Source organism: Balaenoptera ricei, chromosome 14, assembly GCF_028023285.1.
Source record: "Balaenoptera ricei isolate mBalRic1 chromosome 14, mBalRic1.hap2, whole genome shotgun sequence".
Taxonomy (NCBI): domain Eukaryota; kingdom Metazoa; phylum Chordata; class Mammalia; order Artiodactyla; family Balaenopteridae; genus Balaenoptera; species Balaenoptera ricei.
In genome coordinates, this window is record NC_082652.1 from 93,821,882 (window position 1) to 93,847,402 (window position 25,521).

The following is a 25,521-nucleotide window of genomic DNA, read 5'->3' on the forward strand; positions in this document are numbered from 1 at the left end:
AGTTGCAGGAACGTAGAAGTCCTGCCTCTGGGTGTAGTGGAAGTAGTCAGTAGATACTGTTGTGATCTGTAACGGGATTGCACGTTTTTGTAGTGCTTCATGCTGTCGGGGAGAATGGGAACTATTCTGACTGAGACAGAGGAAGGGGCTGAGGTCCCAGGAGGTTTTGATGCACCAGCACTGTCCCTGCTGAGGCTTTGCCAGGGATTCCTCTGTGCTGCTCTCTCCTTAGGCCGCGTTTCATCCAGAGCGTCCCCCTGGGGGGAAGTAGATAGAATGAGAGTCTGTTTTTGTCTTCATAATACATATGTGGATTGAAATTATTTTGATATGAAAATTTTCTGGCAAGGCACTGTCTGCCAGAGAGTAAATTTGTTAATTGTGGACCTGATGATGTCTTTCCCCCTCACCTGTCTGTTTTTTTTCAGTTCACTCGGGTACATTGATGTCTCCAAAGGAAAGGAAAATATATACGTAGAATAATCAGGAAACAAGTCTGGTGATGGATAGGGACCGACACGGGAGGAGGCTGTGTAGGGGTGCCTTTGCGTCTTCCATCGACATCTGGCCAGCTTTATCTGTGCCTGTCTGAACCTGCTGTTTTTATCAGGGTTGTCCAGTGCCGATGTTCGTAATTCCATCATTTCTGCTTTATTTCTTGCTTCGTTTTCCTCTGTAAGAACAACTAATTTATCAGTGTGGATTCACGGGTTCTTATTTTATTCAGTGGATTATGGTCCATTCCGATTACTTGCCTTTATGCTCAAACTGTCCTGGATTTGGAAGCGGGCGCCCTTCCAGGTCCCGTTAACGTAGAGCATGGTCCTGTTTTCTGACACAGATGGCTTCTGCTCTCCCATCCCCAGCCCTGGAGTCAGCCATTTCTCCAAGAAATCCTGCTTTCTTTTAGTGGAGAATGACATTTAGAAACCACGATCTGAGTGCACAAAATAGTCTCTTTTCCTCCAATATTCTTCAGTACTCAGAGGTTTAGCACTTAAAAGATATCCCTTAGCCCTCCTAACCTGTAAGACCTGCCCAGACCCCACACCTGACGGTGACCGCTCGAGGGGGCAGCGTGATGGGGCCCAGCTCCCTGACACTGCTCTTTCTGATACGCCCTGTGCTCTCTGACCTTCCTATTGGAGCAGACACAAAAGCTCATGAGTACAAAAAAATCAGGAGAGTTTGATACTTGTGTACTTTGGGGAAAATAACTTGTTTAGGAATTGCATTTGATGATTATCCTATGGGTTTTCTTCAGGGACAGACCAGGAAAGTTGACCTTTATGGGTGACTGGCCTGGCATTCTGCGGCTTGTCTCCTTGGCTGAAGCACTGTTTTTAGAGTTCACAGTGCATCAGTCCCTCGGCCGTGTGGAGGGTCAGGGTAGAACACGGCCCGCTCGGCGCCTTTCACCCGGCCTGGAGCAGTGTCTGCAAAGCTGGAGGGGAAAACAACTTGTGCTGAAAAGGACGTTGCTGCTATGCTCCTATCTCATTCTCTTTCCCTCTCTCTTGGCATTTTATCTCTTTTGGGGGGAATTTTTTCAGCCCATGCAAAGATGCAGAAGTCAGCTGGGATAGACAGTGTCGTACTCAGCTCTGACCCTGGAGGGCAGTTCTGAGTGATCTGGTAATTGACAGAAAATACAGTCGGCCCTCCATACCACAGGTTCCGCATTTGTGTATTCAGCCAAGCTTGGATCGAAACATTTGGGGGGGTGGGGGGGAAATTCAGAAAGTTCCAAAAAGCAAAACTTGAATTTGCCACATACCGGCAATTATTTACATAGCGTTGACATTGTGTTGGGTATCATAGGTAACTGAGAGGTGATTTAATGACACAGGAGGATGCATGTAGGTTATATGCAAATACTAGGCCATTTTATATAACGGACTTGAGCATCCGCGGATTCTGATATCTGCGGGGTCCTGGAACCAATCCCCTGCGGATACGGACGGGTGACTGTCAAGTCTGTTTCCCCTCCTTTTAATTTGGGCTGTTTCTGAGCTGCTGTACCCCGTAAGTTTCACTCCACCAGCCGTGCCTTCCAAGAGGAGCGGTGCGTGAGGCCGAGCCCCCAGGTCATCGCTCCGGGGCCCGGGAGCCCTTGGGTCACTGGTGCTCGTGTGGCCTGCACGTTCTCACAGGGTAGCAGGTCAGCGGAGCCTGTAGCTAAAATGTAAGCAGCATCGGCATTTTTAAACCTCCTGGGTTGGTGGACGAGCCACTTACTGTTTCCCAAACACCTGCCGCCAGTGCCCCCGGAAGTGAGCGGCAGACTTCTCACCAGGTGCCGAAGGGCCCACGTGCACCGCTGGCCCGTGAGCAGGTGTCTGAGATGCACCTTTGACCTTGAGCGGAGCGCCTCCGGTCCACTTGCTGGCTCCACCACACCGTCGCAGATGCTTCCGGGGCCCCGTTCTTCCCCTCGGGCGCAGGAGAGCAGGGCTGGCTGGGAAGGGTCCCTGGTGGGGAGGGGTCTGGGAAGGGGGGCGCCCCGTGTCAGCAGTGAACTCCCCCCAGAACCGACCGGGCAGGGAGGACCAGGTGCGGCCCGGCAGTGACCTCACCCCGGAACCCAGGGCATGGCCCGCGTGCGGCCGAGGTGCCGAGAGAGCTGGGGAAGCAGAGACCCCGACCAGGCAGCAGGCGGACGAGCCCTGGGGGCGCTGCTGGGTGAAGGGGTCGTGGGAGCCTTGTGGAGGGATTTCGGTGGACGTGGGGGGCTGAGGGGCCACACGTGGAGAAGGCCAGCCAGGGCAGGGCTCCCCTGGGTGCCGACCACCAGTGGCCGAGGCGGGCGGGACCTGGAGCGGGCGCCGCCAGAAGGGCAAGGTCGAGGGAGGCGCCGCGTGCGCTCAGGGCAGCGACCCGTCCGCTGCTCCGGTTTGTCTGGGGTCGGGGCGAGGGGGGCAGTTTCGGGGAGAGGTTGAGACGGCGTCGAGGGTGGGAGAGGGGCCGGGCCGACGGGGCCAGGGCGGGGCCTGGTGTGCCCTCCCCGCCCAGCGCCGGGGTCGGGTGGTGGGGGGCCGGGGGGGGGGCGTCCTGGCCCAGGGCACCGAGTGGCTGGTCGTGATGACCACCGGGGCCAGAAGGGTGGGGAGGAAGGAGGCCCTGCTCGGAGGATGGGCGTCGCTTCCCTGGTTTCACCCCCCATTTCGCAGCTCTGTCTGCCCGTGAAAATCATCTGCAGTCCAGAGCCTTTAGGACAGAAACGGGTGAGGAGGGAGGGGTGCAGAGCCGTCCGCCCTCACGTGTGGTGCACCGACCAGAAGGCCGCTGGGCCTCAGAGAGGGTCTTTGCTTTGTGGGCAAACGCCCAGCAGGGCCTCCCTCACGACACTGGCACGGGGCCCAGGTGTTTCATCGTAGATGAAAAGGCCCTTCATTTTATAGCCAGAGAAATGGCACCCTTGGAGGGTGATGTGAAGTTAAAGTTATGCAAGAGTCACCGGGAGAAGTGGTACCAGAATCCAGGTGCCTTGGTGCCCACTCAGATGCTCTTTCTAGAGGAGTTGGATAAAGCAAGAGATTTTAGTTCTTGCTAACTTGTGACCGTTTTCTCCCCCGATTCTAGGGCGGTTCTGGTGCAATTAGAAGGATGTAGCCACCCCGTCGTCATGAAGGGCCTGTGCGCCGAGTGTGGCCAAGACCTGACCCAGTAAGTTCTGGCAGCTCGAGAGTGGGACACTGTTCCCCCTGGAGCCCGAGGGCGGTGCGTGCCAGCGTGGAGGGACAGGACGCCTGAGGGGCTCGGGGTGGAGGATCCGTCTCCGCTGCCCTTCATCTGCCCGCATGTAGCGCGAGTCAGTCCGCTTCCCCTCTGGTTTGATTTCTTTGAGCTCTGGAAGCACTAAAGCATGCCTGCCGCCCACCCGGGGTGTGGTAGGAAACAGCTGGTGGGTTGGGATTTGCCTTCTCATCCCCGCTGAGTGAACAGCGCTTCCCCACTGGGACCGGCCATCCCTGGACGCAGCCGGCACTTCACAACCCCCAGGCCCCCATCTCGCAGCCTGCGCTAGTTTGCCACCACTGTTGAGTGGTTTCCCCCGTTTGTACGTGTAGAGCAGTGTGGACTGTTCTGTACTTTCGTGCTGTGGGCCTTTGTGTTTCAGTGGGACCATCTTTATTTTCAAAGGGAACTCTGTGAGTGTGACTCTTACTTAATTTTTTCCTCGGTTTTCCTGTCTGTTTTCAGACAGTGGGGGAAATTTCAGCACTAAGCCCGCAGGCCTCATCAGCTAAAGTCTGAACTAAAATTTCCGCGTAAGTTAATGAGGTGCAGGCATCGCTTCAGCAGCCCCTTCTTGCTTCGCAGGCTGCAGAGTAAGAATGGGAGGCCGCAGGTGCCGCTGTCCACGGCCACCGTGTCAATGGTGCACAGCGTCCCCGAGCTAATGGTGAGCTCCGAGGTAAGTGCGCCCCTGGCAGGGGCAGCGTTTGGGAAGACGGTTCCTGAGAGCCGTGAGCGCATCTGTGGGCCGCGCTTAGCGACAGGAGAAGACACCAGCTCTGTCGTCGTCGTCACTGTGTTCCCAGTGTGCCCGCGGTGGCCGGGTGGTTTACGTGGAGCATGCGGCCTGCCCGCGGGTGAGGGCTGCGCCCCTTCCGCTTCCTTCCCCACACGATCCCGCCTGCAGGCAGCACCGCTCCGCTGGGCTCCGTTGGGTCGGGAGCTCTTCAGGGTGCTGCAGCCGGACCCTGGGCTTGGAGAGCTGCGGGGTGTGAGCAGGGGTGAGGGGAGGGCATCTCGAGGGCTCCTGCCCGGGGAGCAGGGGGCCGAGCAGGAGGGGGGAGGTGTCGGATCTGGTCAGCGCTGGCTGCGTGGTCGTGGGGTGGAGGGAGAGGGCCCGGTGCTGTGCTTTCACGTGCAAAGACGTGTGAGTGCTGGAGAGATGTCTGGAAAGAAAAAGGTTGCTTTTTGTACATTGCCGTGTTGGTCAGAGGCCTCCTGACACCTGGGCCAGGCTCCACACGGTGGGGTGAGTGAGCGTCGCCAGGACAGGGCAGTAGGCACAGCGCCCACCTCACGGGGCCCTGTAACCACTGACTTCTTGTCTTATCGCAAGGCAGTCTCAGAGCTCTACGTTTCTGCAGGTAGTAGGTAAAAACCTTATTCAGTGTTATAATTTTATTAGGTGTGTGCTTTTAAATGATATATACCTATTTTGTTTTTCATGGGAGAGATAAAATGCCAGGTACATGATTCTGGTTTTCTGAATTGCTGAAATTTAAACAAATATAAATACATAAGTGTATGTTTAAGACAAAACAAGGAAGTTTGAGGATAAAAAGAGAAGAAAGCATCCCCCCCCCGTTGTTTCTGCTGTAAAGGAATAACTCTCGCCCTTTCTGCATAAACCGTTTTAGGAACAGACAGTGGAATTCCTCGGTAACTAGTCAGGAGCGCCTCGGCCGCCCCTCCGCCCCGCGCTCGGCTCACTGCTTGTCTCAGTTCTGCCGATCGCTTGCCCTGATCGCTTGCCCTGATCGCTTGCCCTGATCGCTTGTCCTGCTGCTCCAGAGCCTTCAGCTGAGTCTGTACAGACACAGCCACTTTCTTCTCAGCCCCCGTTCACTGGTCCACCTATTTAATTAAAAGCACTCACAAGTCGGAGCGGCTTGAAGAGGGTCGGACCGCACAGGTCTGGCTCTGGGCACTGGGGCGCAGCCCCCAGGCCGCGAGGCTTGTGAGCGAGGCGGGCAAGGCGTGAGGGCGGCGAAGACCACCCTCAGCTTCCTTTTCTGTTTTCTGATAAGACTGAGTTTTACTTTGGATCCACATGTACTTCCTTTGCCATCTCTCGTTTTCCTTTTTCACTAGCAAGCTGAACAGCTGGGAAGGGAAGACCAGCAGCGACTGCATCGCAACAGAAAACTAGTGCTCATGGTGGACTTGGACCAGACCTTGATCCACACAACGGAGCAGCTCTGCCAGCAGATGTCCAACAAGGTGAGCTCCTCCGGGGGGCGGGGGGCGGCTCACTCAGCGGCGGGCGCGGGCCGGTGCAGCTTTGTTACCAGCTTCGTCTGAAGGAGCGCGGGGTCTTGGCTCAGTGAGTGAGCAGGCGCGGGTCGCTCTGCCCCTGAAGCTCTCGGCCGCGGTGCGGAGGACGGCGACCAGCTGGTGAGCGCTGGCCTTGAGTCCCTCACCCACAGAACGCGTGTGTTTTTCAGCTACGTTAGTCTTTTGATGTCGTGGGCTCTTCTGTAAGATGCTCTCTGTGTGACATCCGCGGTTGGCAGGGGTCTCGGGGATTTCCTGCATCGAGACCGCTGCACTCAGGCTGGGCGGGGCAGAGCTTGAGGGCATGGCTGCGGCAAGCACCACAGCCGCGAGCACCACAGCCGCGAGCACCGCAGCCGGCAAGCACCACAGCCGCGAGCACCACAGCCGCGAGCACCGCAGCCACTCGGGGCTCGATCCGCCTGCGAAGCCAGGCCTTTTCATTCCTTTCATAAGAGTTTGCTCGGTTATGCCACTCCCGTTCTCGGCCTATGTGGCAGGAGGGTGTCCTTGGGGCCGTGTGGACGGCGCTCAACTGCTGCTGGGGGATTCCCTGTGCCTCCGCCCGCACCTGCCCCCTGGTCAGGCCCCTCTGGACCCCCAGACGGCATCCGGGACGCATGGCAACCCCCGCCCCGCCCCCAGCTCCAGACCCACAGGACACCTGCTGGCGACAGCCCGAGAGGCACGTTGAATCCTTAACCTCGGAGATCCTGACTTGGGATTTTAAGGGTGTTTCTCTTGCACTGGACGTTTTAGCTGTGGAGTGTGGTGGAAGGTGTTTTACAGTATTTCTCACTCTCAGGCCCTTTACCAGAATAGCCCATCACAAGGGGTTGACGAGTTTAGAGCCAGCGGAACGAGGCCTCAGGTCATTTCCTTCCTTCTTAGTTTATTACTGCTGAGAAAATGAATGATAAAGAGGATTAAAAGGATCAAAGTTTAACTCCCTAAGGAGAGTAGACGTGCGTGCATGTTAATCACGTATAAGCAGGTTGGGGTTACTGATTTCACCTGTCTCCTAAAGATGTCTGCGAATGCTGTTTCAGCTTCTGTGTTTCATTTGTAAGGTAGTAAAGTTGCATCTTAAACTGTCCGTGAGTTAGACTGAGTGATGTGGGGCCCTTGGTATGTGTTCATAGCTAGCTCTGGGAGACACTGTCAGTAGGCCCCTGGAGATGGGTTCTAAGCGGTCCGCAGCGGCTCTGCTGCTTGCCGCTTTGTGCGGTGACTCTCTTAGGGGTGCTCACTTTGTCCGTGATCAGAGGAACAGTGTTGGCAAGACGGTCAGGGTGTGTAAGCGTCCACCGGTGTCCTGATAGACTTGTAGTGAAGCCCTCGGATAGCCGAGGTACCGTAGTCATCACAGGATGTTATCCCAGGTAGGTAGTTACCTGGTCGCTCTGGGTAGCTCCGTGCTTGTCCTGGGTGCTTACCATACGTGGTTACCGCAGCAGGGAAGGTGGAGCCCCCCTCCCCCATAGAGCGCGAGAAAGGAGAGCACTTCTGTGGGGTGGGCGTGGTGACCCGTGCAGCTGTCACGTGTCACGTGTCAGCCGCAGGGCCAAGCCTTCACCACGGCGGCTCCCGCCCCCTGACCCCCGGCTCCCGCCCCCTGACCGCCGCTCCCGCCCCCTGACCCCCCGCTCCCGCCCCCTGACCGCTGCTCCCGCCCCCTGACCCGCGGCTCCCGCCCCCTGACCGCCGCTCCCGCCCCCTGACCCGCGGCTCCCGCCCCCTGACCCGCGGCTCCCGCCCCCTGACCGCCGCTCCCGCCCCCTGACCCTCGGCTCCCGCCCCCTGACCACCCCTCCCGCCCTATGACCGGGCGTGTTCTCTGCAGGGCATATTCCACTTCCAGCTGGGCCGGGGGGAGCCGATGCTGCACACCCGTCTGCGCCCGCACTGCAAGGGGTTCCTGGAGAAGATCGCCAAGCTGTACGAGCTTCACGTCTTCACGTTCGGCAGCCGGCTGTACGCGCACACGATCGCGGGTGAGCGACCGCGGGGTTCAGTTCCCGCGCTGGACACTTTACATTTGGCTTCTCTCTTTTTCTCGACGTTTCTTGAAGATGAAGGGGAAAGATCAGGAAGGTCTCCCAAACTCAGTTTCAGTCTCCCAGCTGGCAGGTGGGGGCCCAGTTAAGTCCACAGGCTGCAGACGGCCGAGAACCTCCCTGCTCTGCTGGGCCCACGGGCCGTGACCAGACGCGCTCCAGTCCAGAGGGCAGGCTGCCATCACTCCGGTCAGCTGCACGCCACGGGCCACTTCGGCAGTTGGTCAGGACCACACATACGTCGAAAAGTAGAAACTCTCTCTACGAGGGTTCTTTTAAAAAGTGTTAGTCCGTTTGGAAATAGCTCTGGAGCCGTGTTGCTTGTGTTTGTCTGCAGTTAGCACTCTCATCGCAGACAGAACAGTCTCTGTTACTTGGAAGGGAGCAGCGTGATGATGCATTAACCCGCTGTCCTAGTTCGGGCTTGCGGTCCTGTGCTGGCTTCTCTCGTGCATGGACACGGGAGCCCCCTGGCCCCCAGCTCTGGCTGGGGACGGGGTGAAGGGCACCAGCTTCCCCTGCGTAGGCACATTTGGGCTCCAGCCCACTGAGGCCCATCAGCGGACACTGGCACCTGCAGTATGTCACAGCTCCTTAGGATTAGTTATAGGGACGTTAAACTAAGTACTTTTAAATGCAGGCGCCTCGCAAATGGGTCTTGGTTTTGTCAATGGGGAAATACATTTTAAATCCCCCTTTAACATTTGGTGCCTTTGTAGGAAATGTTAGTCACAAACACGGAGGCAGCGTATTAGTTAATCCATCTTGTAACTAACACTCAGCGTGTTCACCTTCAGCGTATGGCGGCTCTGCGGCTCCCCGGGAGCGTGGTTTGGAGACTGGCACATCTCCTTTGCAGAGTTCTCACACCGCTGAGTAAGCCACACCCCACGTGGAAATAGCAAGTGACGTCTTCAGGTGCGGCCTCAGGCTTCTCCTTGCGGCCGTCACCTCTGGAACCTGGCCTCGCTAGGTGTCAGTTAGTGAGGCACAGAGAGCACCAGCGAAGGTCCCGGGGGGCATCCTGCTCTGCCTGCCACCCTGCCCGCCCCCAGGGCCTGTGGCCGTCGCCGCTTCCTGAGGTTCCGGAGAGCAGGGCTCGCCCCAGCCCCATCTCAGGCTGCGCCGTGTGCTGTAGAATCCCAAGTTGCAGCAAGTCCAGACGAGGCCATCACGAGGAAACCGCAGGCAGTATCCCGGCGACGGTGGGTGCAGAGACCCTCCGAGCAGCGCCTCGACCGGGGGACCCGAGGTGGTTCGGCCACCCCGGTGAGGGCGTTGAGAGCGACCACGGTTCACCTGCAGAGAGGGCCCAGGAGGAAGCACGTGGCCCCCAGGGCTGGTGCCCCACATAGCTGTGGGAGCTGCGAGGCCTCCGGGGGCACGTGGATTTGAGCTTCGTGGCCACAGCGCTTTTGGCTGGAAGGAGTCGGCTGATCGGCCGTGTCAGTCTGCTCATTCGCAGATGACAAGCAGAGGCCAGACGTGCGGAGGCCTGACTGTGGTTTTAACAGTGATGGCTTCCGTGACTTCCTCTTTCCGTCAACTTTACTGTTTTCACAGAATGTGTACTTTCGGTGTAAGGAGGATAGACACGCTTTCGTTGGGGCAGAAACGTTAAGCGCTTCGCACACTTTTCATTTATTGCAGAGGCTCTGATAATGTTTTAGATTTAGCGGCTGAGAGGCTTCAGCGTTCCTACAAGTCTTCACATAGTAAGACGGTAGCGTGCGTTTCTCTCGCGAGATGAGCGCTGTCTGCTGGTCAAACACCGACGACTCGGGCACCTCGAGGCCCTAAGCTCCGGGCGGCTGCCGCCTCACTTCACAGGGGCCCTCAGGAGGGGCACACGGCTCCGCTCGCAGGAGGACCGCGGGCTGCAGGCCTAGCGACCTACGTGACGCCTCCGTCCCCGTCGGTAGTAGGGAACAGTAAGGCGTGGGTGTCAGATCTGCAGTGTCAAGGGCCCTGTCACAGAGGGAGACAGCTCTGGGCGGGCCGTGTGGGAGAGGACGCACGTGAGGTCATGAAGGTGCCTCCTTGTCTGTGGAAAGAAAGGCTTGAGGAAAGACGGGTTCTCCTGTCACGGTGTGAGTGTAAGAGTGCTGCCCAAACACCCTGCCCTCCCCTTTGCTTTACGAACACGAAGGCTCAGGGAGATGACAAAGCCAAACCAACATTTGAACTCCTGTTTGGGGCCCCTTCTCTCGGCGATGGGCTCCTCCCTGATGCCGCCCCGAGTCCCCTGCGAGGTGGGCGGACGTGGTGCCTTCACGTGTTAATTACCCGCGGCTCTGAGCTTCCGGGGTAACACTGAACTTTGTTCATCCCGTCTGCTGTCCTAGCAAGATTCCAGGTGATGGGAGATTCAGTCAGCGTTTCCTGGACCAAAGCCCTTAGAGGAAAGGAACTGTAAGAGGGTGACGGTCTCACCTGAAAGAGGAAAGTGCTTGACGCCGGTGCTCTGTGTCTGCACATCACCGCATGCAGGAAGGGACGTCAGTGCATCTCAGACACGTGACCTTGTCCTGTTTTCTTTTCAAAGGCTTCTTAGATCCTGAGAAGAAGCTTTTTTCTCATCGAATATTATCGAGGGACGAATGTATTGACCCGTTTTCCAAAACGGGGAACCTTAGGTATGTACCTGGCTGTGCGCACCGCTGAGGTCACCGTCCAGTTTCCACTGTAAAGCCTGCATTTTGAGCCTCAGACCAATCGTTCTGTATTTATTCTCCCGGTTACCAGCGTCCACTTTCCGGCACATAGCAAGCCCGCTGTCTTCTAACCGGACCCCTCCCTTCCCTGCTCTCCTTGAATGTCCAGGCAATGGTGGCTCCTGGGGCACTCGGGCCAGAGCCCAGGGCGACATGGGTGTCGGGGGAGGAGCGAGACCAGGGCCTGGGGGATGCGTGGAGAGAGAGTCTGGGCGGCCGAGCCCCCAGAGCCTCCCCAGAGGGCCAGGGGGCTGTTTGGCCTAGTCGGGAGTTTTAGGGGGTGTTGGCACCTCGGGTTTCTGTTTCCTGAAGACCTTGCGTGCTGTGCAGCGTACAGTCAGTTATCAAACCCTAAGTCGTGGTACTCTGCACTGGCGCTCGGCCCGTTTCCACCTCCTTCCACCCCCGTGTGCCCCTCCCCATCCCGGTCTCTGTGCTCTTACACCAGGGCTCCCTCCCACCCCTCACTGAAGGGCTGATTTACATTCTTGGGAATTTCCTGCTCACTCCGTACAAGGAATTTCCCCATTTCTACCCAGATAGGTAGCCTCCCCCCATTATGATCCTATATCAGATATAACTTTTTTCATGGCTGTTGATTCCTAAGACTTAGACAGTAACAGCTGTGGCCTCAGTGGCCTTTTGGCTGGCGTTGGCCACCCTTAGCTAACATTTCGTGGTTCAGGTTTAGGGTATCCACACAGACTGAGACCTGTTCACGTCTGTGGGATACAAGAAGAGAATCAGAGTACCTGTTTCAGAAACAGTTCTCACGTTTACTGGTTAGGCATCCGAATGAGCAGATACGAGGACGAAGGAAACTGAGGGAGGGTGTGATGACTTGTCCGGAGGAAACCCTGCCCGAGGACGAGCGCGTCAGAGGAGAGGGTCTCCACGGCAGCTCGGGGGCGGCACTTGGCTCTGTCCCCCGGCCTCGAGTCGGTGTGGTTTTCACCTCCCTCGTCTGGAGTTAGATGTGCTGAAGGCGGTAGCGGTGTCAGTCACTGTAGCCGACGCTTGTGTTTTGCCTGTGGAAAATGGACTCACCGAAGACAGTTTTGGACACAGGAACATTTTTTTCTGCCTAGTTGTAGCCTTCAGTAGCAGCTAGAAAACCTGAACAATGACACGCATTTCTCCTGGGTTTGTTTCTCAATCCTAGAAAACAGGCAGGAAGCACTCATCCTTCTGAATTTTGCATGCTTGCACCTGTCTGTCTGAGTCTAAGTGTTGTGGGCAGAAATCAAGTGAAAAGACCACAGAGCAGGCCTGTGTCCATCAGGTGGCTTTTTGGACCCTTGTTAACATTCTTCCTCCACCCGTACATCCTCATAGCTTTGGGGAATACAACAGTCACTTTTTGGACTTGGCATCATGTAGGTGCCCCATCCGAGATTTGAGTAAGGCCTTGCCCTCCTGCCTGTAACTGATAGCTCTCACCTGGCACAGGCCGATTACATGTGTTTGTAAATAAAGCCGTGTTGGGATGTGGCCAGGCCCATTAGGCCGTGCCACCTTCCCCTGGGTGAGGGCTTTCCATGGCCCCAAACAGTAAACCCTTCACTCTCTGGCCCTTTGAAGAATTTGTCATGACTCCTGCCTTGAGGAGTGTCATGTCAGACACTGGAGGAAAGTGTAACTATCTTAGTGTAACTTTCTCTGGAAATTTTTTTAAACGTGAGCTAAACAGAAGCCCTCAGTGCAGCTTGCATCTGGCTCTGATTAACATTCTCTCTGCTGGTTTCATACAAAAGACGACCTTGACGTTCGATTGATGGTGACCTTTTGTAAATGGTGCTAGTGGTTCCGATGCATTTTTACTTCTAGAAATCTTTTTCCTTGTGGAGACTCCATGGTTTGCATTATCGATGACCGAGAAGACGTGTGGAAGTTTGCCCCCAACCTGATAACTGTGAAGAAATACGTGTACTTCCAGGGCATAGGCGACATCAATGCCCCGTCCGGGTCCCGGGAGCCCCAGGCGAGGAGGAGAGGTGGGTGGCCCCTCCTGGCCGTCAGGTAGCGTCGGCTCTGTCCTGTCTCCGCTGTGGCTGCTGGGAATTCAGGACTCAGTTTGGTTTTGGTCATTTATTTATATTTCAGTAGTCATAGAGGTTGTGTTGGGTTTATTTATGTTATGCTGAAAAACGTGGTATTATTTGGTTTCAGTTTGGGTTTTTTTTTCTTTTAATAGTACCAGCCTAAACGTTTTTCCCGTTGAGTAAAGATTAAAGAATACTATTTAATTTAATGCATCTAAATGCTACCTTTCATCCCGGCTTCCCTTGAAAGACAAGCATGACGCTGGGAGTTTGGTGTGTGAGACTCCATCCCGTGGGTGGTTGGTGCCGGGCCCCAGCCCAGAGCCTGCGGGGAACCTCCCAGGCGAGCTGGAACCCAGAGTCTGAAAAAAATTTAAAGTTTTGGTTTGAAGTGTTTCTGATGATCTTTAGCTTTCAAATAATCCACTTTGAGGCATAGAGTTATTGCCGTAGTCGCGACAGTAGAACTTGGAGGTGTAGGCAGGGGAGTGAGACCCCAGGGCACCCTCGGGGGCGAGGCGGCCCAGCACAGCTCGAGCAGGGCCCGGTCCGACCGCAGCCTGGGGGCCAGGCGTGTGCGGTGCGGCTCGTACCGCTGTGGAGCCCGGAACGAGGTGACCGGGTGGGGCCCGCAAACCCGAGCTGCTCACCCTCCAGCCCTTCCCGGCCGAGGGTGCCGCCCCCTGGCCAGAGGTGGCTCCAGCCAGCAGCCGGGGGCGGGTGGATGGAGTGTGCTTCCACGGGGGGTTCCCTCTTACACGTTAGGTAACAGTGACCTTGTCTCTTGTGCACACGTGCAGTCAGTGCTTCTCCTAAAGGTGCCGATGCCACGGAGCAGCCTCCGTCCGTCAAGGATCCCGAGGAAGGAAGGCAGGTGTCTGGGGTCGAGCAGAGCAACGGCCTCGGGAAGCCCACGAGGGAGCTCAACGGGGGCGCGGGCCCTCGGGGGGGCTGGCCCTGTCCCGGGCAGGAGGAGGAGAGGGGCGCCCGGCCCGCCGCCCGCACCCCCTCGGCTGACGGCCGGGGGCCCCTGGCGGGCACCCAGCAACACGGGCGGACGCCGCCGGAGAAGAGGCCCGTGCGGGGTCCGGTGGGCCCTGACCCGGACCCGGATGTCCCCGGTGACAGCGGGAGCAGCAGCGAGTCCGAGGGCCGGCCGTCCCCCATACCCTCTGATGGGGAGAGTGGGGAGAAGAGGACCCGGAGAAAGCCTCCGGCCCCCCCACGCCACGCTGGGGACGTTGCGGCACAGGGCGGCCCCCCGGGCGCCAGTCCCTGCGTGGAGCCCGGGCCCGGCGTCCAGGCGGCCGTGCAGGGGGAGGGCGAGCGGGACGGCCTCTGCGGGCTGGGCGGCGGCTGTGCCGACAGGAGGGAGGCCGAGACGGAGTCCCAGAACAGCGAGCAGTCGGGCATCACAGTGGGCGAGTCCCTGGACCAGAGCGCAGAGGAGGAGGAGGAGGAGGAGGAGGACGCCGACGCCGACGACCACCTGGTCCACCTGGAGGAGATCCTCGCCCGCGTGCACTCCGCCTACTATGCCAGGTACGACCGCTTTCTGCGCGGGGAGACCCAGGAGGCCCCCGACATCCGGAAGATTGTCCCCGAGCTGCGCAGCAGGGTGCTGGCCGACGTCGCCATCATCTTCAGCGGGCTGCACCCCACGAACTTCCCCATCGAGAAGACACGGGAGCACTACCACGCCACGGCCCTGGGGGCCAGGATCCTCACCCAGCTGGTGCTGGACCCCGACAACCCCGACCGGGCCACCCACCTGATAGCCGCGCGGGCCGGTGAGTCACGCCCTTCCCCCCCGCCCCCCGCCCCCAATCCCGCCCGCCTCTGGGCGGGGCTCCCGGCTCCGGCTCCCCCTCAGAACCGGCTGCCACCACGGTCCGCGCTGCGGGGGCACCCGGGTGTCACTGCTTCCCGAGGCCCCGGGCTCGAGGCTCTGGAGTGGGTACCGACGTAGAGAAACGGGGCCCTTCAGGAGCCATCACATGGCCGGCCCCGCTCTGAGGGCTGTTCCCTCCAGGGCCCCTGCTGTTCCCGCCGCCCCAAGCCCTGACGACAGACCAGTGGCCCACGGCGGCTCCGAGCAGAGTGCGTGTGCCCGCAGGCACGGAGAAGGTGCGCCAGGCCCAGGATTGCGGGCAGCTGCATGTGGTCAACCCCGACTGGCTGTGGAGCTGCCTGGAGCGCTGGGACAAGGTGGAGGAGCGGCTCTTCCCGCTGCGCGGTGACCAGGCCAAGTCCCAGAGGTGGGCCCCGCGGGGGCCGCGGGCTCAGAGGGAGGGTCCGCGCTGGAGCCCGCACGGCCGCTGCTCCCCTCGGGAGACGCCCGCCTGCCCCCGCCGCCCCCGCCGAGCAGACTGTCACACAGAGCGCCTCCGACCAGCGTCGCCTGGAGGAGAAGCGCAAGTGCTTCTCCTAAGACACAAGTCAGCTTGGAGCCGCGGATCCTAGTTTGCGGCTGTTCCTTCCACAGCTGGGACGTGGTCCCATCGAGTCACAGGGTCTTTACAGAGTCCAGCGTGGAGGGAGGGGGTGGCCAGGACGAGGGATGGGTGCAGAGGGCCCGTGGGTAGAGCCAGGCGGCAGGGACGGCACACCTGCTCCATCAGAGCGGGTGCTGTGTTCAGAGATGAGGCCGAAAACGGCGTCAGACAGAGAGCGGTGCAGCCCGTGCTCTCCAAGGGGCCTTGTGTCCGCAGCCAAGGTCGAGCCCCAGGCTTAACGGAGAACCACGACTTCATGTGCGGATTCACAGTCCCGGTGGGAGGGAGGCGCGGGGGGTCCCAATCTGCCCCAGCCCCTCCTCACCGCCCTCGTTCTCGCCCCCCAGGGAGGACGGCCCGGCCGCCTTTCCCGACAGGCAGGGCCTGCTTCCGACCACCCTGTTCCATCCAACACCTGTGCATCCCAAGGCCCCGCCTGGCCCTGAAGTTCGGATCTACGACGCCAGCACGGGCAAGCTCATCCGAAAGGGCGCTGCGGGCCCCGGGCCCCCCGGCTCCCTGCCGGTGCACGCGGAGCTCTCCTCCTTCAGGTACACGTGCCCCGCACGCAAAGGTGTCCTTGCAGGGCTTAGCCGGCAGGCAGTGGAGTGGGGTGCCTGTGGGGTCAGGCTGGGGGCACGGGCCTCACGCATGCCCGCGTCGGGCCTTCCTGCACGTTCTTCCGTCCTGTCTCGGGTCCCGGGACTGGGGCAGGCGAGTCCGTGGCTCAGCCTGGACCTGCACATGCTCCACCTTTGCTCGGTGCCAAGGGGGGCCTCAGGCGGCTGAACCTGACCCTCCTGCCTTGCCCTTCAGGTCCGTCCCCGCTGCCACCCCCGGAAGGGCCAGTCGGGAGCGGCTCTGCTCTGTAGCCCCGGCCCTCGGGTCACAGGTCACACTGAGGGCCCTGGTGGCGGTGGCAGTTGGTAAATAGGAACATAGAGACCCAGGTCGGGGAGGAAGGCACTGCTCTGAGGGAACGTGGCCAGTGGTTTCCACACGTGTCTCCACAAGTGTCTGTTTCCTTTCTGCATGTTGACTGGAGATCAGCTGAGTTGGGGACCTTACAGAGCACCCCGTAAACACCTTAGCACTCTGAGGTGTAAATGAGGGACCTGAAGCTTTGTTTTGTTTTTGAAGAGTGGCCACTGCTTTGAAATGCTTGTGCTGAACGCACGTGGTCTTGCTTCCGGGCCCCCTCCTTCCTGGAGCCCCGAGCACATCCTGAGAGCCGCCTCTCCTGTTAGCGGCCCACGTGTGGCGGTGGATTTCTCCTGCGCTGACCGCATGGCTCCACCAGAGTCCGATTCCCTACCCTCTGGCCTGTCCCTGACCTCGGCAACACTCCGCAGGGGCCGACACGAGCCGGTTGACGCCAGCAGAGTGGATGTGGACGAGGGGCCCCTGGAGGCCAGCGGGGTGTCCGCTGACCCTGCGGCTGGGCTCCAGATGTGGACAGACGCCCGGGGTTTAGGCCAGTTTCAGTTGGGCTATTGGTGGGTGGATTATTTTGTTCTAAGAGCATCGTCGCTGATGAAGCTTTGATTTTCTTCCGACAACGTGATATTTAATTACTTAAGAAGATGCATTGAGATCTCTGTGCTGCTTATACTCCCGTGGAGTTACTTTCCAGAAGCAGGGTTACTAGGTTAAAGGTCGTGGGTGTCCTTGACTGTAATAAATGGGGGCCGTTATTTGTTACTTTGCCAAAGATTTGTTGGGATTCGTGTCCCGCCCAGCAGGACCGGCCCCGCCCTCTCCTTCCTCCTGGATCTGTCTCGAGGCGCACGGCCGCCCTCTCCGATGCGTCTCCAGCTGCCGAGCGGCGTGAGGGTCGCCTCTGCACATGTTGACTAGCCTCCTGGATCTCACTTGAGTGGACTGGCTTTTTATACCCTTAATTGACCCCTTTTTCCTTACTGGGTTTTGGAAGCTTTGTCACCATCCCTTCTGGGAAATGTTCGCTGTAAGGTAGGCAGCGTCCCCACTTGGATGCAGGAGGAGGTGCCTGGCTGGCTCCGGGTCCCACGGTTGTTACTGAGCTGTGCTGGTTCTTCATCCTTGTTTGAATACGTGGGTTGCTGGGACTTTTTCTTTATAGTGAACGTTTGTGGCTCAAGTGTTTATAATTGCCGTTTCACTGTCAGATCCTTCTTGACGTAGAGCCGATGTTTGGGCGTCCTCTGTCTCCAGAGCAGCAGCTAAGCGGGTTGCTGGCTGAGTAGAGGTCATGCTGAAGCACGGATGGACTTGGCCCGCGCTTGCGGAGGGTGCGCCATCAGCACAGAAGTGCTTCAGTATTTAGAGCAACTCAGGCGTGTCGTCCTGCAAACAGTTTGAGTTTTGTTTTGTAGCTCTTCTGTATTTTACTGTCCAAAAGAATCTCACAGGTAGCTTGTTTCTTTAAGCCTAGTCCTGTCATGCACGCCTTGAACTCCTCACGTGTGTAGGCCTGTGGTTGTTAAGGATGTCCCGCTTGTCACCACCTGGTGTGTTGTTTGTCGTGCGTTCGTCCTGACGCTGAACTGTTCTTTAAAGTGTTGAGATCACCCCCATTTCTGAGGTCCCTCTATGTGTAAGTAAGCCTGACGAGTGTGCGGGACGCACCTCCGAGGGGGACCCAGCCCAGGCAGGACGTGGGCCCAGGGTCTGCAGCCAGCGTGGGGCTCCCGAGGCAGACACGGCCGGGCCTTGAGGACAGGGTCAGGGTTAGTGGAGATTTTAAGGGAACTTCCAGCAAGGTTACATCAGAGGCCGCCAAACACCCCGAGTTCGAGCGTGAGGCACCTGCTCAGAGGGAGGCCGACATCACGGCGTGAGGGACGCGCAGTCCTGGAGCCGTTGGGGGACGGGCGGGGATCTGTGAGTGAGCTCGGGACGCCGGGCCCTGCGGAGCCAGGACGGGCAGTGGGGCGGGGGGAGCTGCAGTCCAGGTGCTCACAGGAGGAGACGCGGGGCCGAGCAGGTGGTGGCCCGGCCGGGGGGCAGTGCCGGCTGCCGTTCCTCACGTCTTCAGCCAGCAGAAGACTGAGACGTGGTGGTCCAGTGCTGCCCGGAGCCCACCCACCCGTGCTCGAGGGCTGTGGACGGCACAGCGCAGCAGCTCCCGGCGGCGCCCGCTGAGGACCGGCTCTGGCTCGGGAGTCCACCCCAGGGTGAGCGCGGGCCTGAGATCAGCGCCCGCCAGCGGAGGGTTTCTGCTCCTGGCGACATGGCGCCGCTCGGATTGGATTAACCCTCCTGCGGAAGGGAACCAGAAGTCCGCACAGAACGTGTTGCATGGCCACGTGAAGGTATCAGCCAGCATCCGGCACAGCTGGTCCCCGAGGGCCCCGTCCTGTGTGGCTGGTGGACAGAGCCGAGCCTGAGGCAGTGCCTCCCCGGCTCTGAGACGAGGTGGGGGTTTGAGGCCATCGGAACAGATCTCGGAGGGGAGAGCAGACAGGGGGAGCCCAGGGGCCCTTGAGTCCCAGGCCGTACAGGCTCCTGGGATTCCAGGAGCCTTCAGAGGACGGTGACTACCATGTCAATAAGGCGAAAGAAAGGACAGGCGTTAAAACAGGCGAAAAGGTGGAGAATCTCAACAGAGGATTGCAGCCTTTGAAAATCCTTTGAAAATAATCTAATGGCTGTTCTAGAACTGAAAAACGCGAAGCCTAAAATTAAACGGAAGACGGCCCATGGAAAATATGCAGACTGGGTGCACAAAGGAAGGAATGGGACAGAGGAGACGTGGGGCCCCGCGAGACCCCAGAGGAGAGGAGGGGTGGGTGGGCAGGTCAGCGTGGAAGTTCCCCAGCCCACAGGGAACAAGCACTCACATCCCGGAGCTCGGCGTCCACAGGCCAGTTGATGGAGAAAAGTAGAACACGTTACCTTCTTAAAACCAGACAGAGAAAGCCTGTTTGAGGCATCTGTTATGCGACGCTGTATACGTTACATAACGTCAGTTAGTGCTAATATTAGTGGTGTATCGATGTTATGTCATACTATTAAGTGATTTTATAATCGTACACTGTTATGTGACGTGTAACTACGTAGCTGGTTTTTACCTCTTAAACTTTAACGTTTCTATATAGCAAAAGAAAGCAAGCTGTTGTTCGACTGTCACAGGTATGTTAGGGCTAATAAATTAATGGAAAATAAGGTCACCTAAGTAAGAGAAGCTAGGCATTGAGCACGACTCTGGCCGTGCACGTGTGGGTGGAACTGGGAGGGGCCGGGTCCCCTGGGTGCGGGCGCGTCGCAGGGAGCAGGGCAGGCGCCAGGACGAGGCGGGGCTGGCGGCCCGTGGCCCTCCTGCAGCGGCCGCGCCTTCTCCGGGTCCGGAGGCTCCGTCCGTCAGGCTTTGGAGGCCTGGTTGTATTTTAAGCAACAGAAAGCATGGCTGTTGGTGGCATCCTGGGAGGAAGCGGTGACACCAAGTTCAGGGAAGCCACTGCTCTGACCAGGGGCCCTGGCTGGCGGCCGCCGTCACAGACAGAGGGGAGCGCAGGGAAGACTCGCGCCGAGACAAAGCCCGTGTGTGTTCGGGGCCCCGGCTGCCCGTGCGGCGAGGGCGGGGCGATGCCCGGGGTGGCTGCTTCGCCGGCCCTGCCTGGGCTCGGGAAGGTGTCCCAAGAAGGCTGGCTGCGCTGGACGCGAGGGCGCCCACCCGGACTGCCTCCCGACTGGACTCGGGACCCGCAGGCAGCGGAAACGCCGAGGGCTCGGACGCGGTGCTGGGTGAGGTGCAGTTGATGGGAAGGTGTCTTGAGGCCCCTCCGAGCATCCAGCCCTGTGCTTTGCGGGGGCTGGGGCCCCACCCTTCTGGCTCGCAGGAGAGGGTGTGTAAACGGTGGGGGGAGGTGGGCGGTGACGGGCATCTCCACAAGCAGCTCCTTTGGGAAGTGCGCCCTGATGCTTCGTTTCCCAGGTCACATCCGTGTGGCCACTGTCGTGATCGGACACAGAGGCCCGAGAACAGCGGGTGGGTGCGAGGTGCCCATGCCCCCGTGCAGGTGCCCCTGCCCAGTAGGGGTGGACCTGGGAGGGGACGGGCCTGCGAAGAGTCTGGGGTTTCCAATGCGGGTGAGAGGAGTGAAGACACAGCCACAGAGATGAGAGCATTTCCGGTTTTCAGGAGGGGGTGCTGTGGTGGTAGTTCTTCGTCTGGCTCAGTCAACTTCCAGCCTTTAGCAGCGTGGACAAGCCTCCCGAGGCTGCCTGGCGACGGTCGCTGCCTAGATGAGCTTAGACGGGCGTCGCTTGGGGGAAGACGACGTTGTGGTCCCTGAGCCTTGCGGTGCGGGAACACGAAGGATGGGCCGTATCAGCAGCAACCTGGGCCCCTCTTCAGAGAACCACGTTTCACTGCGGTCTTGCTGGTTGTGTGGTCGCGTTTCTGTTCCAGGGGATGGTCTGTAGATTTGTAATTTGAGTCAGAAGCACACCGACAGGAAAGATCTGTGCGTTAAAAGGGCACAGAAGTGCAATTTTACAGTAACAGTTACGTAATTTCAAGCATCGCGAAGTCAGTACTGTCCTGAGCTTTACCTGAGCCGCTCCTGGTTTTAGAATCTGCTTTCTTACCATTGAAAACAAAATCACACATTGATTTATTTCTCTAATATGTAAAGAACAAGTGCATATTGTTTTAAACTGTTTGGAATGTTTAAAAATTAGGTACAAAAATGGTTTTCCGATTATTAAGCCTTGGTGGAAGACAGTGGCAGCAGGCTTGGGATTTCTCCGATGAGAAGTGGTCAAGTGCCGTCTGAACACAGACCCGAGGATGCGGGGAGAGTGCATCTTTCACCGTACGACACTAATAATCAGGCGACAGGTCACCACACATTTGTTCTCAGATGTGTAGAATGTACGTGAACAGCAGTAATTCCGTTTCAAGTGACATCACAGTGTTCCAGCTCTGCCCAACTTTTCTATGGAAAACACACGCGTCGGGCTGTAGTTTATTCTAGTGACTTGACTTTTGAGGAAATTCGTTCTTTTTTGAACTTGCAGGTGTGAATTTCACCAAAATATTAATTTTTTTGGTAATTATCAGACCGCCTAGGTACACAAAAGAGCGTTCCTGTGACTCACGAAGTCTGCTGGCCGTGTAGGTTTTGTAAGGGGGCGGTGCTGCCGCACCCAGACACGTCTGTGCCTCATCCATCCCTCCACACGGCCGCGCCCTTGAGCCCTGGGCCCCCGGCTCTGCGCCGGCCACCCCGCTGGGCCGGTCGGCCCTTGCTGGCCCTGCTTCCTGGGGGGGCCCCTCACCCACCCGTGTGCAGAGGGCAGGAGCAGGGGCCCCTCCCCCACGGGTGGCGTCGCAGCCGTGTCCCGAGCCCGGCACCCCACAGGCCCTATTGTGACAGGGCGCCTGGAGCTGTCAGTCGTCACTTTGTTCCTCGTGTTCATCTGGGAGTTGTCAGTCTCTCTAGTTGCTGCTTTGCTCTTCTGGTTCTGGGCTAGGGCGCGGCCCACCGGGGGGCTTGGAGTCGGAGGGCCGTGGGGAGCGAGGGGCGGAGCTCCCCCTCACGGGATTTCCGCACGTGGAGTGCTGTCAGGGTGTGGACCTTGGCGCTGAGAGCAGTTGCTGGGCGCCGTCCGCCCCAGGCAGCTTCAGTTCAGAGCCCCCCGAGCTAGGGCCCGTGCGACAGGCGTGGCTCCGGGGGGGTCACTGAGCCCAAGCTGGGCTTCCCGCAGGCGACGACCTCAGGGGTGTGTCTGAGGGTGAGAGGTGCAGGGCGGGGGCAGCACCCCTCACGGAGACAGCGGGCTGCGAGTGGCCCCGCGCTTCCCGGCATCAGGCACCCAAATGTATCTCCCTGCACGGACAGCCTCTGAAATTCCCAATTCCTTTTCATTTACCCATTGTTTGTTGTGTGCTGTAAGTTGTGAATGTTTTGTTTTCTTAAAGTAGAGGTTTTATTTTGAGACAATCGTAGACTCACAGGCAGTTGTCAGAAATAACAGAGATCCCAGGGACCGTTAACCCGCTTCCCCCCGTGGCGTCATCTCACAGAACTGCAGCCAGTCCCGAGCCGGGACGCTGACACTGGGCTGGTCCAGACGCAGCATCCGTCCCCACCAGGGCCCCCCGGCCCACCTCCAGCCCGCCCAGCCCCACCCCCAAGCCTAACCCGGCCATCGCTGGTCTGTCTCCGTCCCTGTACTCCTGTCATCCCGAGAACACGGAGTAAGTGGAGTCACCGGTGTGCAGCTCCACTCAGCACAGCTCCCTGGAGATTCTGCCCCGACGTGGCCGTGTCCGCTGCTGAGGGGTGTTTCGTGGTAAGAGGTACCGCGGCTTCTGTGGCGTTCACCCGCCGGAGGCCATCTGGGGTGTGTCCAGCTCTGGAATGTTACTGATACAGCCGCTGCTGTTGTAAACGTCTGTGTACATCTCTGTTTCTCCCAAGTCTCTGTTTCTCCTGAATCGGTGCCCAGGCGCGGGACTGCCGAGTTGTCCAGTGAGTGTGCTTAGTTGTACAAGAAGCCGTCCAGTTTTTTCTGCAGTGGCGGTACCTTTTACGTCCCCACCAGCGGGTGGGGGACACTGTCTCTCTGCATCCGGTGCCCCCGTCCCCACTTGGCCGCCCCGAGGGTGTGGGCGTGCGGTCTCGTGCTCACCCTTCCTCACGGCCCTTTGCCTCTGTACAGTCGCCTCGGCGAGTCGTCCCGTCGCCTGCCCGTGCGTTCGAGGCTCTTAGGGCGTCTTGGGCCCTTGTCCTTCGTCCGTTGCGAGCCTTCTGGAAGCTTCTCGTGCTCTGGGGGTGCCTTCCACCCTCTTAACAGAGTCGTCGGCAGAGCAGACGTTTCTCGTCTGGGGGAGGTTCTCTGACTGGTGGTCTTTCCGTGAGTTAAGCTTCGGTGTCAGGTCCGTGGGCCCTGCCTGGCCTGGATCCTGGTAGTTTCACGTATTGTATTGAAGTCCGTGGTCCGTTTCGAGTGAGTTTTGGCCTAACGTGAGAGGTTTGAGGGTGGGGCCGTTTGTGGGCAAGGCCGTCTTTCCTCCGTGGGCTGGTTCTGCACCTTTGTTGGGCTCAGGGGACTATATTCCTGTGGGTCCGTTCCGGGGTCCTCTGTCTCTTGCAGTGGTTGGTTGGTGGGCATTCTTGCCTTTTTCGTAGTCTGAGGGTGAAAACGTTGAGCCTCTCCCCGTCACGTGTGGTGTCGGCTGCGAGTTTCTGTAGCTGCTCCTCGTCGGATTCCTGTCTTCGCTGTGTTTCACCGTGACTGGGTGTTGAATTTCTTCATCGCCCTATCTGTGTTGACCTCAAGCTCACGCAGTTTTTCTTGTTTGGCCTGTTACTTGAGTCGTATTTCCCTTGTAACTGGAGTAGCATTTCTCTCACTGCTTTCAAGAATTTTTTTTCCTTGTCTTGAATTGCTAATTTGATGGTGATGTGTCTTAATACGGATGTGGGCGTTTATCCTGTTCTGGATTCACTTAAGAGTCTTGAATCTGAAAGCTTCACATCTTTTTGGCCAAATTTGGGGCATTTGTTTCCGGCCACTATTCTTCAAGCACTTCTTCAGCTCTGCGTGTTTCTCCTCTCCTTCTGGGGCACCAGTGACAGGAATGTGGACCCTCACTGTCATCACGTGGGCCTGAGGCTGTGTGCGTTTTTCCTCTTCAGTCTGTTTCCTGTCGTTTGCATGGAGTACTTTCTAGGGCATCTTCAGATTCAGATTTCCTTCCCTCTGTTCCCTCCGTCGCGATACTGAGCCCACCCAATGCATGTGTTTGTTTGTTTTCACTTCTAAAATTTCCATTTGGTTCTTCTTTTTATCTTCTATTTCTTTCCTGAGGCTTTTTGTTTCTTTCATTTATTTCAAGTGTGCTTATAATTGCTTATTGAAGCATTTCTTTTTATTGCGGATACTTTGGAATCTTTGTCAGACAATTCTGTCATTTCTGTCACCTCAGTTGACATCTCCTGATTGTCTTTTTTCAGTCAGTTGGAGATCTTTCTGGCTCTTGGTGTGACAGGTGGTTTTCAGTTGAAACCTGGAGACAGGTCTCTTTCTGAGAGTCTGGACCTTGCTGAAACCTTCTGTTCAGCTGGCTTTCGCAGGCTGTGCTCCCGCAGCAGAAGTTATAAGACACCTCGTCACCCCTGCCGGGCAGGGGCCGAAGTCCAGGGTCCCCCTCGGCCTCCGCTGACGCCGGCCTGGGGGTCACTTACTGCCGGCCAGCCTTGGGGGTGCGGGGTCCGCGACAGTCTGACGCCTCCCGGTTGTGGCAGGCGGGTGGGCTCCGCTGACACTGCAGCGCCTCACGGACCTGCCTAGAAAACGTGGAACGGGGACCTCGGGCCCGGCGGGGTCCCCACGCTTGACGCCGGGAGCATGGCTCACGGGAAGAAAACTGGTCAGGCGCTTCCTCCAAGCGAGAAGCCTCTGCTCTGCCAGCGACTCCGCCGCCAGCTCCGTGACCGCTGGCCGGTAGGAGGCCCGGCCCCGCGCCCGCGCGGTGGGATGGGGCGAGGCAGCAGGCGGGGCTGCGGTCCGGTCCGGTCCGGTCCGGTCCTGGAGGCTGCGGCTGCTCCTGAGCCGGGCTGCCCGCGGGTGTGTCCAGTTGCCGGTTCCCGGGACGAGGAGCAGGAAGCACCGGGGAAGCCACCGCGGGGCCTGGGGCTCGGGCTGTGCGTGCGGAGCCGATTCAGAAGCCACAGGGAATCTGCTCAATCGCGTCTCGCGGCGCCGTTCCCGTCGGGGGTAGACGTGCGAGCAGGTGGCGGGGGGCTGCGAGCTGGCCCTCCGGCCGTCGGTCCTGGGGGCTTCGTCGACTGGGGTTCACCAGGTTAGAAAGCAAAACCGAGACGCCTTTAAAATACTCGCTTTTCATTCATCTCAAAAGAGCAATAAACCACTGCACGTTAACACTGTTTTAACGAAGAAAAACTGTTCTCCAAATCGAAAAGAAATGTAATGAGAAGGGCAGCTCGTCTGCATTTCTGCGAATCTCTGGCTTAGCGGAAGACAGGGTTCCCACCTGCCTCCTGGTCCGCCTGGTGTGACCTGCCATCTGGTGGGGACGCCGGAGGGAGTTCTGGCCTCGCCCGGTGTGTCTCTAGAAGAGGGAGGATCTTGCGAATGCCCTCAGGGGGTTCTCAGGAGCCCCCAACGTGGTGGCCGATTTTCAGCATCTTCCACGTGGAAGAACATCCTGCCTTTTCAGGAGCTTGTGCGCAGCTCAGGCTGAGCC

General features: G+C 58.4%; 1 protein-coding gene across 7 annotated transcripts in view; it reads left to right on the forward strand.

Moving 5' to 3' along the window:
- Positions 1 to 25,521, forward strand: part of CTDP1 (CTD phosphatase subunit 1) — a 46,109-nt gene that overhangs the window by 2,203 nt on the left and 18,385 nt on the right. For 5 of the 7 annotated variants that reach the window (XM_059894217.1, XM_059894213.1, XM_059894211.1 and 2 more), the window contains exons 2-10: positions 3,583 to 3,666; positions 4,324 to 4,417; positions 5,830 to 5,958; positions 7,856 to 8,006; positions 10,615 to 10,705; positions 12,611 to 12,777; positions 13,626 to 14,615; positions 14,858 to 15,083; positions 15,668 to 15,871. In XM_059894217.1, coding sequence (XP_059750200.1) covers positions 3,626 to 3,666; positions 4,324 to 4,417; positions 5,830 to 5,958; positions 7,856 to 8,006; positions 10,615 to 10,705; positions 12,611 to 12,777; positions 13,626 to 14,615; positions 14,858 to 15,083; positions 15,668 to 15,871 — 2,093 coding nt within the window. In that variant the 5' untranslated portion in view covers positions 3,583 to 3,625. The remainder of the gene's footprint in view (positions 1 to 3,582; positions 3,667 to 4,323; positions 4,418 to 5,829; positions 5,959 to 7,855; positions 8,007 to 10,614; positions 10,706 to 12,610; positions 12,778 to 13,625; positions 14,616 to 14,857; positions 15,084 to 15,667; positions 15,872 to 25,521) is intronic. The other 2 variants (XM_059894214.1, XM_059894212.1) reach the window with 2 other exon arrangements.